The 18,858-nt window shown below is 37.5% G+C and overlaps 1 protein-coding gene across 5 annotated transcripts in view; it reads right to left on the bottom strand.

Moving 5' to 3' along the window:
• Positions 1 to 18,858, bottom strand: part of med12l (mediator complex subunit 12L) — a 178,650-nt gene that overhangs the window by 17,184 nt on the left and 142,608 nt on the right. For all 5 annotated transcript variants that reach the window (XR_010004767.1, XM_008106169.3, XM_016992056.2 and 2 more), the window contains 14 exons: positions 18,636 to 18,824; positions 17,953 to 18,027; positions 17,651 to 17,841; positions 16,832 to 16,993; positions 15,262 to 15,373; positions 13,463 to 13,552; positions 10,832 to 10,941; positions 10,101 to 10,236; positions 7,575 to 7,736; positions 5,245 to 5,613; positions 4,047 to 4,191; positions 2,998 to 3,218; positions 1,519 to 1,605; positions 474 to 694 (listed from right to left, as the gene is read on the bottom strand). Coding sequence is in view for 4 of the 5 variants with exons in the window: in XM_008106169.3 (XP_008104376.2) it covers positions 474 to 694; positions 1,519 to 1,605; positions 2,998 to 3,218; positions 4,047 to 4,191; positions 5,245 to 5,613; positions 7,575 to 7,736; positions 10,101 to 10,236; positions 10,832 to 10,941; positions 13,463 to 13,552; positions 15,262 to 15,373; positions 16,832 to 16,993; positions 17,651 to 17,841; positions 17,953 to 18,027; positions 18,636 to 18,824 (2,270 nt within the window). In the remaining variant the exon portion in view is untranslated. The remainder of the gene's footprint in view (positions 1 to 473; positions 695 to 1,518; positions 1,606 to 2,997; positions 3,219 to 4,046; positions 4,192 to 5,244; positions 5,614 to 7,574; positions 7,737 to 10,100; positions 10,237 to 10,831; positions 10,942 to 13,462; positions 13,553 to 15,261; positions 15,374 to 16,831; positions 16,994 to 17,650; positions 17,842 to 17,952; positions 18,028 to 18,635; positions 18,825 to 18,858) is intronic.

Below are 18,858 nucleotides of genomic sequence, written 5' to 3'. Positions count from 1 at the left end.
TAAAGATGTATGATGTGTTGTTGAAGGCTTTCATGGGTGGAATAATTGGGTTTCTGTGAGTTTTCTGGGCTGTATGGCCATGTTCCAGAATCATTCTGGAATGCTTCTGCAACATGGCCATACAGCCCAGAAAAGTCGCAGCAACCCAAAGATGTATGATGTTTAAAGATTTCCTGACACCTAAGTAATGCCCTCATGAAACAATTATGATTAGAGATATTAATAGCTGCAGTGTAGGAGTCATTTATTTGTTTGTAAGTAATCTTCCAGAGTGGCCAATTGCAAGGAACAGGATCAGTCATCGCCAACATTCCTAACAGATTCCCTCACTCCTGGTTTGCATCTTCTCTCTTTAGAAAAAACGGACACAACCTTGGTCTCAATGGCATTTCTTATACACCTGCGTTTCTCAAAATGTTTCAAACAAATCCAGACAGAAAAAATCTAAAATTACAAGAAATATAGTGTCTTACCGCTGATTGCCTGTTAAAGGTTGAAGATAGGCAGCTGCTTGCTGATGAATGTACCCACTTGGCTGTTGTTGAATCTGCCTTAGCCTTTCCATTAGAGCTGGGTTTGAATGAGCCACTTGATATGCCCTGGGGCTGTAAGCAGGTGAAAGGACTAAACCTCCAGACTGTTGGGATTGCAAGGACATTTGAGTACTATACATCGTATAACCGTGAGGAATGGCCTGCACAGGAAACAGTTCAAGAAAGGTTTAAATCGATATGCTTTTAAGGAAAAACAAAACATTGCTTCTCTGCTTAAAAAACAAAACAAAAAAACACAAGAAGAGAAAAGGGCAATATATAACATTTAAATACATAGTTATTTGAAATAGTAAACTCCAACAACCTCCATCATTTAGTTATGTTTACTCTTTCCTTGCTAGGATGAATTGGAGTCTCACTCGATATAGCTATAGCTATAGAGATAGATAGATTTCATGTCAATTCTCCTTTTTAAGAGCAGGAGTTAGAAATGCCAGGCTGTATGAAAGAAATTAAATTAATGCATCTGACCAAGGCAATTTCTGGATGATTTTCATGATCATATGGGTGAGCAGAGCACATACCTGTGTATATGGGCATTGAATGTTTGCCCTATAGGTATATAATGTGATCCGCCCTGAGTCCCCTTCGGGGTGAGAAGGGCGGAATATAAATACTGTAAATAAATAATAATAAATATAAATCTAGCATCAACTCAGTATTAAGAATAAGCTTATTACATTGGATATTTTCCATTGTGCTTGAAATATGCTTACTATTAATTCTGAACTAGCCTATGCTGTCAGCATGTCTGCATATTAAATGCTGTAATGATAAACCTAAAAAATGTTTATTCAAGATATTATCAACATAAGCCAAAGACGTAAAAAAGAAACACCATTTTAAAGATCTTTTCAAATCTTTAGTCTGGTTCACAGATAAGATAGGCCTAGATTTTAGGTGATATCTCCATCATATTTTTTCCCAGTCTCATGTATGTCAATCCTTAAAAGAATGGTGATACCTGTGCCTGTTGCATCCCTGGATATTGTGGAAGTTGAGATGGCCGGGCTTGCTGGGAATAAATAGCAGCTTGATCAATTGTTGGACCCTGTTTTAAGAAAATGAAAATGAAAAACAAACACTGCTTATTATAAATTAACACCTTATATATTTGAGTGCCTAGATCTGACCAAAAATGCTTTAATATAGGAATACAAACTGACACATTAGAATTCTTCTTTATGGTACATCTTGGTTGAATATTTCCCTGTAAAAAAATTAATCACAACAAGAGACATTTGGTGCATCAAAGATCCAATGAAGAGCTGAACATAGAAGGTTTCTAGACAGTGGTCAAACACAATCACATTGGGCAGAGCAAAGAGTATTAAAGAAGGTTGTGGCAAAAGTTTTACTCCTTGCCATCTTCCACATACTTAGCTTATATGGCAGGCATGGGCAAACTTTGGCTTACCAGGTGTTTTGGACTTCAACTCCCATAATTCTTAACAGCCTACTGGCTGTTAGGAATTGTGGGAGTTGAAGTCCAAAATACCTGGACGGCCGAAGTTTGCCCATGCCTATTCCATAGGATCAAGTAGAGAAGATAAGAACCAAGGTCAACTAGACAAGATGGCAGAAGATATGCAATGAATTTCAAACTGTATTTTTCTTTTTTCTGAAACAGTAAATGTATTTTGGGATGTGGAGAGAGAGGATCACACCTTTCCATTATAATGTTCTTCATATGTGTCTCCTTCCTATTCTTACCTTTGAGTAAAAGAAGGATTCTTCTAAATTCCAAGAAACCAACACGACTTTCCAAGCCTTGAATATTTATAACAGGTCATCTTAGAAATTAAAACGATGAAATGTGGTTCCTTTGTATTTTATCTCAAATTTTAATATCAGATGAAAGTAGACCTTCTTAAATCTGGCCTGATGCCCTCTCAAGCAAGAAAAGATATTGTCCCCTTGACAGTACCAAATAAAGATTAAACTATTAGGTCAGTTGGGCATCATTTACACTGCCATATATTGCAGTTCATAATGCAGTAGGCAATGGAGATTCATATAATGAAGTTCAGTGCAGTTAAACTGTTTACGAAACTGCATTATATAACAGTGTAGATGGGGCCTCAGTTTCTGGAGTCCTCCATCTCAAGCAACAAAATATCTGTATTATTCAAGTTACTATGGATGTAGACCAGCACTGGCTGTCGAATGGTAAATCCACTCCAGATTTTAATCCATGGTTTAAGAATTATCCAAGGAGCTAAATATTATTTCCTAAACATATTCGGCAACTTGTATAGTTCCTTTAAATCAATTGAAAAACTGGAATGCACTCATTGCCCCATTGACGGGGTGTCACCAGCCACAGGTGTAAACCAAGCCATATTTGGGCTCTGCCATTATTTCAAGAAATCTTAAATAAGCAGAAGTGGAATTAAGTTGGGACACTCTCCACATGTAAGAAAAACTGTTGGGAAGAATTTACCTGGGTTTGCTGTCTCAAAAGTCGCTGCTGCTGCTGTTGATGTTGCTGCTGCATCAATTTCATCTGCAGCAGCTGCTGCTGTTGCTGTTGCTGCTGAGAAGTAATGGCATGGATAGATGGTGGTTGCATCATGGTGTTAGAACGCCTCTGTAACATGTTAGACAGCACTTGTTTTGTGTTGCTTGGGACAAATGACCCTGTAGGATCCAATCTGGAGCCAACTATGGATGTGATAAAGTAAATATTAGTTCATTAAGCCATCAGACCTTTAGAGACATATAATCTTCAGCATCAGTGAAAAGGATATTCCTTAAAGGACAGCTAACCAAGTGGTCAACCAAACTATGTATCTAAACAAAAAGAAGAATATTTCTAGTGTTGTACAAATGTAAACCTTTAATTCTTCCTTGCTCACATTCCTTCAATTTAATTTTTATTAACAAAATACTCTGTAATCTACTCCAAGCATGCATAATAAAAAATAGGTGGAAAATATTATTTCAGAAATCTCAACTAATTTGGAATGATATGGGCAAACATGTAACACAGTTATGTAACACGGTCATTAGATAATCGAGATAACTTTTCAAGGAATGAGAACATCTATGGTTTGAAATCCATATGAATGAATACACAAAGAACTTAAAATGATTTCTTGTGCATTTTGCCAAAGGACAAAAGAAGCTATCCTTTAAATCTTTGCTTTGCTGCCCTCTAGAGTAGAGGAACAATCCCCTTTTTCAAAATCCACTGATATTATCTGATACACAGAAAACAGTTTTTCTTTATCAATACTACAGAAACCTACAGGTAATTTTAAACTTGATAGTAATTCAGCTGAGGATCCTAAAAAGAACAAGCAGATTTTGAGCACTTTTAACAGTAGACTATAGATTTTAACTCTACAAAACTATATGAAACAAATATTTTCCATTCACTCCCTATATATTCAACTGATACTCTAAAGAACAGGAAAAAAACAAGAAATTGTAATAAGAGAAATGTTTTTCTGCGACAAAGCAAACTTTTTATAACAAGCCCAGACATACCTGGTGGAACAGGCTGATTCTGGACAAAGAAACCAGTCTGTGGGGGCTGTCCCATAACATTGTAGCCCCACAAAGCAGACTGGTGATGGTGCATCATTTGAGAAGAAACTGGTGAATAATTGGGAGGCACTCTGTATACGTTGTCCTTGACCAAAATAGGAAAAGTTAAAGGTTACTGACATTCATACCCTCATAAATAATGCCAATTTTCCTACTGAATTATTAAAGCATTTACTACCTTTCCTATTATTGTTTACTACATGAAATAGATTTGTGCCAGACTGTGAAGAGATAAGCTAGGGTTGATGGCATCATCGACATCATAGCAATTTGCTTCACAATATTTTTGCTGCATTCTGTTACATGGCAATTCAGGACTATTTACAACATTATCAAAGTCTTTTTATATGGATTAATATTTAATATGAATGGCATAACATACATTCAAGTTTCATAGAATGAAATTTATGATGATGATAAAAACAGCGATACTATAAATTTAAGACCCCAAAGCAATAGGTTTAACACTGGAATTTTATTACTGTACTATGCCAACTGTTGTCCTTTTCCCAGGATAGTGCAGCACTGGAAAGCAAAAGCTGAAGTTCTCTAAACAGCCTGTTTCCCCCAGTATACTACTTCCTTCACAACTGGAAAACAGGTGGCTTTTTTTCTATGCTGATGTCTTCTCTGACACCAAACCCTTCTTAAACATGTTGTAAGTATCAGTTAAAATATCAGCTGGTTAAGTCACAGAAATTACACAACCGATCCTACTAGAGACTTGTGTTGAATGACTGAATAGCTGGACTGGCAATGATGGATAGGTGTTTTTGGATAGCTTTTATAGGGAGAAAAAGCCATAAGAAAGGAAGATTTTTCCATGGAAGGAAAAACCATGGGGATATTGATTAAGGCAGAAAAATCCATATACTGGTCTTCCAAAAGAAAGAAAGAAATACATTTGGTCTAGGGAGGAGTCATACTTGATTTCCAGAATTTTACCACATTCCAGGACAACATATTCTCAAAACCAGTTTGGTCAATTGCATGTGTCAAACTTTCTATTCAACAGTTCACTTAATGTGCCATGAAGTCAAGAATAGGAGTGTGCTATGTGTAGCCAAGGACTGGAATTCTAAATTCTGCGAACATAGTAAGATTTTTCAACTTCACACCATGCATTTTAAACACTTACATCTGTTCTGGGTGTTGGTTTTATCTTTCTTTTCCTCCCCTTTCCCTTCTTTTCTTCTTCTGTTGAAGGTTTTCCTTGATCCAACAGCTCTGTTGACTTTCTTTCTGGTTCCTGAGATCCAGGGGTGATGGGCTCTTCTTCCTCCTCCTCTTCTTCAGGAGGAAGAGGTAAAGGTTCGAGGTAGTAATTTCGTGGCTTGGGTTTTGGATGCATGTGATAAAGGAGAAGATGCTGCTGTTCTTCATATTTTATTACTTTTCTATCAATACGGACGGTTCCAAACCAAGCCCAGGAGAGTGGAACAGGGTTCCTGTTGCCCTCAAATAAATCCCACGGAGATACTTTCTGCTTAGCTGAGACTTGAAGGCCCTATTTCAACATTGGAAGCAATTTTTGAAATCCAAGTAACCTCAAAGACCATAAAAATATTGAGATGACAAGAACAGTAAAAGGAAGGTGTTTTCTCGAATAACAAAAATGTTTATCAGATCCATAACCTCAGAATAGGAAACTTGGCATGCATACTAATGGGACCTAGCATGAAAGATGCTTGGTTTTATAGACCTTAATTTATTATTAAGAATTAATTTTATAGCAATATGTTTGAAGCCTATCTGAAACCAGCAATACCATTTTAAACAATTGAGGAAGCTTATTACCAGAATATAGTCAACAAAACTACACCTCTGGAAATTGCTATCATGCAGGAACAAAAACAATATACCTTTTAGTACTAAATTGTATCATGTCATTGTGAAGCACATAAAGGACACTACTTTGTGACTGTGATTGGTTCAAGAAGTTTCAGTCCATATTATTGAAAAAAATGCAAATTTATTTATAAATAATTTATTATTTGACCAGTTTCAGAAAGTATCTAGAGTTTCTGAAATCTTATTCTATCCTAAATGCTGTTCTAAAACATGACCAGACCAACACATTCAAGAATTAGAAAAGAATATATAAGTCCTTACATGTGGAGAGTGCCCCAACTTAAGTCCAAAAATCTATGCCATGTTGGAAAAGTATATAAATCTTCACTTTTTTAATTCCAGTATAGCAAAACAAATAATTTCAAAATGATTTATCCCTGCTGAAATAATATTCAATTTTTCTTCTTGCAGTTTGGAACTTTTTCAAACTAGTTTGTAGAGAAAAAATGTATGCAGATATTTTTTTCAAAAAAAAAGGATGGGAAAAGTGTTATTCTAAATTGGGTAACAAGTTAATTTTTTTCACAATGAAGTCCACAGTTCAAAATTGTTTAGTATTGTCTCAATAATATGCCTTAGTGTTGAGACAACGTATCCTACTGATGACAAGGAAATTTGTGGACATTCTTTACATCCCTAGCTTTGCATAACTGTTCAAAAATGGAACACACAAACTTTCTTGATCCTCAGTCACAAACCTCTAATATTCTAGGGTTAGTGGATTAAAATACCACAAGTGCCATGAAATGTATGTAGGAAATGCTGGTGTTCTTCATTTGGGATGTTGCACACAGCTCTTCTTCAAATCTATCCTAGGCCTTATCAATATCTTGTAAGATATTCATATAGATTGTTTTTGCCATTTTTTGCTTCAAGTTGAAATATTCTCACTGCATATGCAGTCTAGAGCCTTTGTGAGTGACCGCTTCACATGTACTGACAACATTGACCATTTCTAACTAGAGATCTTAGCTTAATTTACACATTAGAGAAATTATGTAAACTTTCAACATAGGACAAGAGGATCTGCTTGACATCAGTTACAGTAATGCCATGTCACTTATAGTTATTCACTGATTACTTCCTATTTCGAAACAAAAGACTGTTTCAGCAGAGAGAAAATTAAATTTAAGGGAAAATTATGTCTCTCCCAAATTGTAGGTGAATGATGTATCATTTGGGAGATTTAATTTGCAAGACAAGAGTCAGAAGGTGGCAGTCTATGAACATCTAGGGGAAGACAAACATTGACCCCTGGATACTGACTTAACACAAACAGTCTAAAGGGAATCACTCCAATGAACCTTAGTTCTTTTTCATCTGCACTGTGGAGCATAGTAGAACCGATTCACTTAACAGTGTTGTTGTAAAGATTGCATCTATATAATGCTTGCAAATTGCTTTGAAATTGGCATTTTTATTATTATAAGTCTCATCATGATTGCACTAATAAGCACAGATTTTTTGTGCACAAATGATGAATATTCTAAAAACTTTTAAAAGAAAAGTACTTTCTCAGAAATCAAAAACTACTCAAATGACACTCAACAGAAGACTATAAAATGATTCTGTGAATAATATACACACAAGAACATAAAGTTACATGCCCATTCTTGCCTGTTTCTTATCTATGGAGTCAAATCCAGCAATTTTGTTCCCCTTTGTGTCAATTAGTGATCCCATGGGCTCACAAGCAATAATGTCATACATTTGTTTTGGCAAGGGTAGAAGTTGATGAACTTTGTCAATACTTTCTGAACACTTATCTCCTAGTTCCTTCTGCAAGGAAGAAAGAAGAAATACAAGTGGTAAAAAAGGATGCAGAATTTCACAATTTTATGTCATAAATATTTCAGATGAATCATTTCCTTGTAGTTTTACTATTTTAATTTGAGACTTTCAGTGCAACCCTTTTTATGCCTTAAAAGTGCTTAACAAGCCCTCCTTTTTTCTGCCACAACAAAAAAAAATACTTCTAACTATAGAAATGTGTATTAATTGCTGATGCAGAATTCTAAAGAACAGATGACCAAGAATGCAAAAACAGCATCTCATCTGTAATTCTGGCACATTACCCAAAAAAAAAAAAATCGGAGCCAGAGAACTTCAAATACGAACATCTTGGCAGATTTGTCTAGTACTGGTCTTGCAGAAACTTTCTACAGTGTTAAATATAGGTCTTTCTAATAACTTGTAAAATCCTTTTCACCAGTGTCTGGTAGATAATCCACCCCGGACACTTAGGTCATCTGGGGGGCAGTTATTCCAGCCAGCCAGAACCTGACTGGCAGCCATCACCCAGAGGACCTTTGCATCAGTTGCCCAAAGACTGTGGAATGACCTGCCAGAAGAGATTGATTTTATTGGTGTAGTCTTATGTGTATTTTGTTATATTTATTTTAATAGTGTTGGGTTTTAATCCTGTTGTACCCCACCTCTAGCAACAAGGAGAGGAGAGTTATCATCATCATCATCATCATCATCAACAACAACAACAACAAAACCACTTGGGAAACCCCAATAAGAATATATTGTAATAAGGTCCCTATTTGTCTACCTCAGTAAAATGCATTGAAACTCATAATAGTTCTCCAGGATTTCAGGTACATCATCTGATTTCAATTCCTATTTTGAATTAGAGGTACCAGGGATCAACACTTGGTGTCGTCTCTATATAAAACGTGTGATAATTGAACTATGATCTCTACATGAAGGAATCTGAATGGAAAATTCCCACTTACATGTATACTATTGACCTGAATACCTAATTGCATATATATTATAGACCTTCACATAGTAGGTTTTACACAGCTAGCAGAGCAGATCCATGCATGGAGGCTTACTTCTCTATGTAGGTGCTCTTTAACATATTGGACTGATTTCTTAGAAGTAAAGTAACTTAGGGCATGATTCACTTCTTCTGCCTGCTCACTATTCTAGACCAGTACTTCTTAGAATTCCCGATGTGGTAGAGTGGCATTTTTTTTCCACCAGCATGCTAGGGACTTGGCACCATATTTGTACTCATTGAAAACAATTGTTTTTTTTCCTGGAAATATGCAATAGACTAGGATCTGATGATTTGTGGAGCAGCACTATTCCATAGTCCACCTCTTCGATAGCCCTGTTCTAGAAAACTTGACTGAAACTAAGGGTGTTTCCAGACAGCACCAAAATTCACATTTTAAATCTAAGACAAAAAAATTCTGAGACCTGACAGCAGGTCCACATATAGATCTGTCAATCCCAGGATATGATTCCCCACCATCCTCATACTTTCCTTTGAAGTGGAACAAGATTGGGGGGGGGCGTGAATGCAGGACATCCAGGGGAAGATTTAAAAAAAAAAACTTCCCTCCATTATGTGCTCGACCATATATGTGCACATGTGAATATCTTAATATAAACACAAGCAGATTCACATGAGATCCAGCATATAACAAAGGGATTTAAAAAACTCCAGATCTCTCTCTTCCCCCAATCCCCAATTCAACATCTCTTTAAGATTATAAAGTGTAAAGTAAGGAGTTTCAGAGAGTTCTAATTGCTTTCCATTTGTGCTTCCCTTGAACCACCTGTGTGCCCATTTGACAGCCCAATCAGCTGATCAGCTGTTTCGGGCTTTTTAAAAGTGCACATGCGCTGCAGCACTCTGCACAGGGCAGAGGGGAGGAAAGCACGTGTTTTACATGACTGCAGGGATATACAGTCATGCAAAGGTGCACTTTTTTCAGGCTGAATCGAGTTTTAAATGCACCTTTTTAACATTTGCTTTTTAGCTCTTCACACAATCCCGATCCCTTCCAGCTATAATCCAGTTACTTCTGGGTTTTACAGCATTTATAGAATGGCCCTAAATGTAACACTGCTAGCTAAAGACAAAAAGACTGGGCTATAGACTTTCTCAATTACCACTTCTCCCTCTTCTTTTAGAAGCTGGTTCCTCATCCATTAATCAAGACGGCAGATTAATTCTGCACTGAGCCTTTTTGTCGTGTTTTTAATTATTATTTTAATTCCTTATTTGAACACCATTTCCTCATTTCTATTTATTTCTACTTGGCAATCAATGAAGGCATTGGAAAGAAGATTGAGACATTCATTTAATGAAAGCAGCTTCCAGATGTCAGATGAGAAACTTACTTTCAACTTTTTCACCAAATTCATGTATGCTCGTTTGTTCTCTTCAGATCCTATTTGGGATGCATTTGACAGGTCAGAAGCTAATGTTCCATTGATCAACACACTCAGCATGTCAAGCACAGTTGTGAATAATTCACTAGACATTTCCAAAAACAGGAAGAAAAAAGATCAGTTAATCACATTCTCAAAAAAAATGGTCCCTTCAGTTAACCAAATATTTACTATTTCTCTTTGGAGTGTCATATGATTCATGAGCAAAGCATCTCAAATCATGAGACAGGTTTCCAGTAGAATGCAAACACTGGATTTTCTGATGTCACTTTCCAATCTAATTTAGGAGGGTGTGTGTGGCTCTCTCTCAAATAAAATACCCACCCACAATTTTGATTCACAGTGTGCTTTCAAACCTGCAGTGCTGCATGGCTCCCCCCCCCCCATCCCTTGAATGTGTTTCCTTCCCACTAATAACAAGAGTAAATTATCGCCAGTCAAGGCTGAGTTTGAGGAGGCCACAGTAGATTTTCCCCTGAACGAAAGCTGATTATGAAGTCTGAAGCTGGGAAAATTTCTCTTGAAATATGACAAAATGAATATAGCAAAATGAAAATTATGCTTATACTATTTCAGATTCATTTCTGTAACACCATCTTCCATCTTCTGCCTTGCCTGCACTAAGAATGCTGCTAGTCCCAAAATGTGAAACAGCAGAATATGTAATGCTGTACACGTACTTGTTTGCTTGCATATCAACTGTTCCTGATGTTATTATCTGAAGGAGCAGCAGTGCCCAGTCTGTGGTCCACTGGGTACTTCTTTGCACTGTATCAAACATTCCTCCCACCTAGAATGTGAATCAAATAAAGAAAAAAGAAAAGATAGATAATATACACTTTATTGGTGTGTATTCCTTAATTACATATATTCCTAATCCCTATTAGTAGCCTACTGCAATGACACATTAAGTGCCTGTGAAGACCAGGGATTCATTCATACTATGCAATTGCAGTATTATTGTTCTACTTCAACAACCATTGCTCTGTCCTATGAAATCATGGGATCATCAGTTTAGGGAGGAGCATTTAGAATTATCAGCCAAAGAGCTCTAATGTCTCATTATGATACAAATACCAGAGTTCCATAGCACAGAACAATGGCAGTGAAAGTGGAATAAAAACACGATAATTGCATAATGTCAATGGGTCATGCTGCCACCGAGCTCCAGACCAAACTCTGATATATCCTTCCCTCTCTCACCACACTACTTCTGTGTCTCAGGCAATTTTCTGGCATGTACACATGGCCAGTCACCTGGAAACCAAAGTTCATTTTACTTAACAAAATCTACTTCCAACAATTTCTCAAGGGCCCCCTACAGAAACTACTCTAAGCAAGGATATGAATGAACATACACGGAGAATGTGGGCAAAAGCAGGATGTAATGTGTGATTTGGCAGAATACTGCATTTTGGTGACTAAAAGGTAAAGGTAAAGGTTTTCCCCTGACGTTAAGTCCAGTCATGTCTGACTCTGGGGGTTGGTGCTCATTTTCATTTCTAAGCCAAAGAGCCGGCGTTGTCCGTAGACACCTCCAAGGTCATGTGATCCGCATGACTGCATGGAGTGCCGTTACCTCCCGTTGGAGCGGTACCTATTGATCTACTCACATTGGCATGTTTTCGAACTGCTAGGTTGGCAGGAGCTGGAGCTAACAGCGGGAGCTCAAGCCGCTCCCGGGATTTGAACCTGGGACCTTTCAGTCTGCAAGTTCAGCAGCTCAGCGCTTTAACGCACTTCGCCTATTTTACACTTTATCACATATATCACATTTATCACATATAAGGTGGTGGCTGTTCACAGTAGAAGAGGGTAAGTTATAATACAGTGATACCTTGACTTAAGAGTTTAATTCGTTCTATGACTGAGCTCTTAACTCAAATGTTTTTATCTCAAAGCAAATTTCCCCATTGAAATGCTATTAATCCATTCCAGCCCTGCCAAATCCTTCCCCTCACAACCTCTGAGTATGCCTGCCATAGATGTAGGCGAAACATCAGGAGAGAATACTTCTGGAACATGGCCATACAGCCCGGAAAATGCACAACAACCCCTTAACAGAGTCCCCTTTGGGGTAGATAAAGCAGGGTATAAATAAATGTAATAGTAATAGTAGTAGTAATAATAATAATAATAATAATAATAATAATAATAATAATAATAATAAAGAGCTCTCATTTAGTAAAATTTTTCCCCTGAAACACCTTTTTTTTTCATGAGCACTGAATATACAGAGCAGAAATGATGTGATATTGCCTATCCAACTTACCAAGCAAGACAGCTGCATTTCCTCCTCTCCCCCTGGCATGGCTCTCATTCTTACAAACAGGCTCCATATGTGGGAAGCCCGGGGAGGGGAATGGGGCAAAGCAGCCTATGAGTTGAAACCCTCAGGTTCAATCTAAATGACTGCTAGGAATGGAACTGAGGGAAGATTCCTTCAATCATGTCCTCTGGGTGGGAATATAAAGTGCCGACCAGGGCTTTATATGTCCTCCCTCCCTATAAAAGGTGCTGTCCTCCCCCCCTCCCCCAAATGCTTGATTTCTTTGTCACAACTTGGGGCAGTTGGCATGAGCCCTGATTTGGAATCACTGATATGTGACCTCACAGCATCAGGTACAGGATAAAAAGTCTCTTATGGGGGAGGGAGGGCTGCTCGGTGCAGTCCAGAATGGCTGCTGGACTGATACCTCCAGAGTGTCTCACTTCCCTTTTAGTGGCAAGGGTAGAGGCAATGGCAATGGAATACGATTGCCCCTACCAGGATGTACCAGGCTCTCTGGCCTATGTCTGGAGTGTTGGAATCATTGGTCAGCAGGTAGGCTAGCTGATATCAAAATCTAGGCCCCATGTGCAGTTGCCAACCCTAACATCAACTGTAACCAATAAAAGTAGTGGCTTTTGTTATCCTAAAGCAGTGGTTCTCGACCTGTGGGTCCCCAAGTGTTTTGGCCTACAACTCCCAGAAATCCCGGCCAGTTTATCAGTTGTTAGGATTTCTGGGAGTTTGAAGGCCAAATCATCTGGGGACCCACAGGTTGAGAACCACTGTCCTAAAGTGACTGTGTCTCATGTCTCATTTGCCCTGTACCTGCAACTAGCTTTTTCACTGTATCACATGGCATATGCTAGTTCGTATGTTTGCATATGACCTTCCTATTAAAGAAAATATCTCCACACCACAGTTTAAGAAAAAGAGGTGCTATTAAGTGTAATAAATACCTTTTTGACCTAAGCAGCTCTTAGCATTTTGACTGAGAGTCAGCCTAAATTATTCCTAATAAAACCATGTCACTTATTCTTACCAAATTAAGACGGAGTTGCAATGCTTCATGCATCATTTGTCTTGCTTTAATATCATCTTGGTATCGTTCTTCCCTCCAGTTGCTTAATATCTAGGAATAAAAAACATTTTATGGGGTTTTTTTTTTTTACACAAAAGGCTCTCACTAATGCTCACTTACTTTGCTTTGGCTTTTGTTGCTCACTATAAGTGATGCTCACATCTAAACAAAGAAATTCTTTGATTATCCATTCTAATCTGTAGTGTAAACCTACATACCGTATTTGGCAGTATTCTGTGTGACAATTTAACTAATAATATCTCAGAAACACAGTATCTTCAAAATACAACTCCATCTATGTGTGGCGGAAATGTAAATGTAAAGTCACAATTATAAGTAAGGAAATATATTAGATTCAGATGAAAGGTTAGAAAAAAAACAAAATAGCATTAAAGGCAGGCAAAAGAAATGGAAGGGAGAAGTGTAAGGCAATGAAATATTTGAGAACAGCTAGTTATTACATGGCTAGTTCATATATGGACACAGATTATTAGTCTTATTCATATATCTTTCAGTAGATATTGAATATGAGACTAATTAATTTGTTACTGTAATGGCATGGCAACTGCTTCCCTGGTATTCAGCAGGAACCATAAAATGATTCTTTGTTAGGGGTTATAAACAATATAGTTTTCCTTGCCGCACAGTTCTTCCAACTGTACATTACATTTCAATGGCAGCCATAGTAGATCCTGTTGCTTTCCAACCTGACTCTCAGGGAATTGAGCATGGATATAATGACATTCAAGAGTCCTTTCCCGGTCCCAGACAGCCCACCCCAGAATCTAGCTCTGCAGTGATTTTTCTATATCAGTATTGGTCTGCTTTCACAGTAGGCACTAAGATTATGTTTCAGTGTGCTACTGCAGCAAAGCCCATCGTTTATAGGCACTCAGTGATATTTTTCTTTTTCTTAGAATGCTTGTTTTATAACAGCAAATAGGTAAAAATAAGTATTTTATGATAGCAAGCTGTTCTTGAAACATCCCTGCTTTCCCAGATTTTATAGCATGGAAGGTTGTTGTTTGAGCTGTTTCTTGAAACTGAAATGGATATCCTCTGAAATTTGCTTTTTAATATTCCAGGAATTATTAGTGTAATTGAAATCTAAAACATATTTGTCTTATAGAGCCAAGGGAATAGTCCTTTGGATCCTTCCCTCTTGTTGTTACTTAAGACACATATGCATATGGGTGGGGAGGTAGAAATATCATTCATTGGACCTAATGTCTTTAGCTTGCTAATGGGACAAATATTAATTTAGAATACTTTCCAATGGGGCAGGAGGCAGGGGGCAGCAGGTAGAAATAAACATCCAGCACATTAAAAATAGGATACAATTCAACATGATTCCTTTGCACTAGTTTTTCTTGCAGGATGTGTGTCTCTCTGTGTGTGGTTCAAAAAGCGTAACCACCAAGAATCTGAGTCTACAGCCTCATTCGTCTATCTTTCTTCTGGATGTAAAGATGAAGGCTAAAGCAGAAATAAAGTCTTTTAAAATCAAAACAATTTATTCACAGTTTATTTGTATAAAATGCGAGAGTCAGGTTGGAAATATATATTTATCTTAAATACATAAAATGTTAGCAGATGTTATTTTTTTTAACAACTGGATGAATCATCTGTTATTTCTCTTTATTTATTTTCCAGAAATTGACACAGATACCTTCTCAAATTTGGTTTTCTATCTGTCTGGTTCCATTAGTGTAATTGATTTTCATCAGATGCAGAGCACAGAATTATCTGCTTGCTGTTACCTGATTAACTTGATTTTGTAGAGATGTTAGAAGCCCTTCTCGCTGCTCATCCTGTCCCTTAAGGCAAGTAAGTACCAAAGAAAGGAAAGGTTGCTGACTCAAAAGAGACATGCTTTAAAAGAGGCAGAGACAAGATTGAATTAGTAGTGTTATTATGATATTTCCTGTCTCCAATTTCTTCTTTTCATTTGCCCACTTGTTCTCTAGAAGTAGTTTCTTCATTACTATTTGAGTAAGCAAAAACCTTAAAAGCCCAAGCAAAATATCATCATCATCATTGATGATCACTTGGGTCTGAGTATGATTGCCTTCCAAGTGTAGGATCTTGGTGGTGGACGTTTCTGGAAAGCTCTTGAGGTAGTCTCAGTTGGAATGCTAGATGCTACAGGATGTACTGATGAAATGTCTTTCAAAGAAGGCTGGACAACTTGTGAAGAATAATTTGTTACATAGGAAGCTGCATTATACCATGCCAGGTTACTATTCCATCTAACTTAAAACTGTCAACTCTGATTGCAGCAGCTTCCAAGTTTTCAAACAGGGTTCTTTCCTAATCCTATTTAGAGATTACCGTATTTGGAATCCCCGGGATAGTTAGCAGTGAGCATTTTTCAGTCTGGCAAATGAAGCAACACATGAATATTTTATTAAGAGCTATTTCAAGTTAAATAGAAACTGATTAAAATTTTCAATCATGAAGTGAAGTATGCAAGGAAAAAGAAAGGAAAAAAGGGAAAGTCTTTTTTCTCTATTTTTTAATTTAGGTAAGCAAATGCATGCAAAGAATTTAACATAGTGTACCTCATCTAGCAGATCTTCTAGTAAACTATGCATATACATACTGGATGTGTGTCGTTCATTATAAGGTCTCCTTCAACATCTATGCAAAATTCCATAGGAGAAGTCAATATCTATTTTTAAAAGATATTTTCCTTTATAAAGGATGGGTGCTAGTGGCATAATTTGAGACCCAAGGACTTGGAAACAGCACACATACACACCCATTTGTTACTTTTGAAAGCAACAATATAGGCATCAAAGAAAGGAAACATCCATTTAATCATTTATTATGGTAATATTGCAAAATGTGTCCATCTGTAACCTTTCTTTTCCAGAATACCTGTATCCAAAATGCAGCAGTATTTTTGGTACAATACAACCTGCACATTTTTAGAGAAATAGAATTTGACTATTAGATACTATAATACTTCCCCTGCCCCCGCCCTCTGGTGGCGCAGTGGGTTAAATTGCTGAGCTGCTGAACTTGCTGATTGAAATCCAAATCCGAATCCAAGAAGCGGGGTGTGCTCCCACAGTTAACCCCGGCTTCTGCCAACCTAGCAGTTTGAAAACATGCAACTGTGAGTAGACCAATAGGTACCACTCCAATGGGAAGGTAACAGCGTTCCATGCAGTCATGCTGGCCACATAATCTTGGAGGTGTCTACGGACAACGCCGGCTCTTCGGCTTAACGTCAAGGGAAAACCTTTACCTTTACTAATACCTCCCAGATGGTCCCTACATTACCTATTCTCACTCTAATGTCTAGTATTTTCAAGTCAGGTCTACCTCTTTTGTTTTTGCCTGTCTCTTTCCTTCTTTGAAGACGATCCCAAATGCTGGCCTTTCTCTAGCTCTTCTCCAGCAGCTTTTAAGACTCTGCCTTGAACAGAAGTAGGCAGCTTGGCAATCAAGGGAGCCACAAGCCAAACACCTTGCCGTTCCGAAGAACTAAAACCAAGAAAGAAAACATTTCAAGCAGGGTATTATTCAATATTTTATTTCAGAAAAATATCAAAGATCTTAACAGCATACTGAAAACAAGGCAAGATTTAAGCCTATCTGATTTTAAATCAGATCAGGAAATAATTAAAATTTGCGGGGGGGGGGGGGGGAGCACAAATGTGGCAACTAAATAAAAAGGATAGTGAGAGGAATGGAGGAGAATCTATCCAGACCATTGGGACTCATTTGATTAGCATGACCTTCCACAGATTTCAAACTAGTCCATGAGTGGATATGAAGTTGAATGAAATCCACCAAAATTCATACTAAAATACATCTAAAAGGTGCCCATAGGTTCTTTTCTCAACAAGTAGCATAGATATCTCTTTGAAATTTAGTGTATATGTACCAGATAGTCAAGTGAAATGTGAAATTCTTGCACATAGAGGAGTTATGCATGCACTGGAATTTCCTGTGCTCAAAACAAATAATTGGATCGGGCAAATTATATTTATGGTCTTGTAGATCTGCCTTTAGGATACTTGGAATAACATCAATGATCATGAGTTCAACCCTATCTAGCAGGTTCATATTAGTAGCTCTCTAGTATTCTTGTAAAAAAATATTAATTTTATTTTTACCTATTCAGATGGATTACAGTACCTTAGGAATGCCTTTTTACTGTTCTGCCTTGTAATATGTGTGTCAGCATTTCCAACAGAGTTTGGATTGAAGAGGCCTATACCAGAGTTAGAAGAGTTATTGTTTAGATCAGCGGATTGCTGAAACACCTCTATTGTCGCCTTTGCAATATTATCCAACAAGCTGTTCATTTCAGCCACAGACCCAGAACCCTACAGTGAAACATAAGTAAACTAGCACATTCATGATATGTTTGTTTATACACTAGGCGAATTTTTTCAATGCACTTGTTAGAATAAGAAAGTTTACAAAGAAATACTCACAGACTCCTTCATGCATTGTTTGATCATCAGTTGGAGTTCCAGCCATGACTGCCGGAGAGTCCACTGGTCTAGATTCTGGGCCCAATAAAGTAATGGGGGTGGGGGAAGAGATAGTATTTTTCTTTATTACATCTGTTTGATGTCATATTGTCTACATGCACTTTCTTGGCAATCCTTACTGGAGTATTTCTGTATTACTATGGTTTGGATTAGTTAAGATTTTGCCTTGAAGAAAAGTCTAAATAGTTATTTAATGCATAGTCTGGAGCCTTAACACTGAGATGAAAACCAATTTTTGTCCTCCCTTGCAAACAAAATAGTAACATAAGAGAAATTGAAAAGAACAACATATCATAAGAATCCATTCAAACCACCTTGTAACAGGTGTGTGGAAATACAGCTCTGGTAAATTTTGCCAACAATGTGTTTGACATGCATGACAAGGGCCCCTGAGCACATATTGATTTACATGAGCAGGGCTGTTCTGTTGAAATTGAGAGATCAAAATTAGCCTACAATCCTTGTGTTAAACTCTCTGTGTGTATGTGTGTGTAGTAGGCTCTCCATTATTTCTATACATTTAAAAAAATCTGCTAAACTGAGAAAGGGGAGCAACAACAACAGATCTGAAAAGCAAATCATATCAAACTCTTTCCTCAATGCCTTTTATAACATTTGCTTACCTGAAGAATGCGCTTGATGTGTTGTCTTTGAGGATTGTCACCCTCGGCACATTCTTTTACCCCATGGGGATAACAAATAAGCTGCAACAATTTTTGTGCTTGTTTGTTTGAGAGAACTGGGTCCAGGATGAGATCCTTGTCAGTACACAGCCTCTCAGGTTCTTTCAAGCAGTGCTCTCCTACCCATTCCTATCAAAAAGAAGGGATGAAAACTGTAATTAAT

The sequence above is a fragment of the Anolis carolinensis genome, chromosome 3, assembly GCF_035594765.1.
Source record: "Anolis carolinensis isolate JA03-04 chromosome 3, rAnoCar3.1.pri, whole genome shotgun sequence".
Taxonomy (NCBI): Eukaryota; Metazoa; Chordata; class Lepidosauria; order Squamata; family Dactyloidae; genus Anolis; species Anolis carolinensis.
The sequence above is the reverse complement of the archived record's forward strand: the minus strand, read 5'-3'. Positions and strand labels throughout refer to the sequence as shown.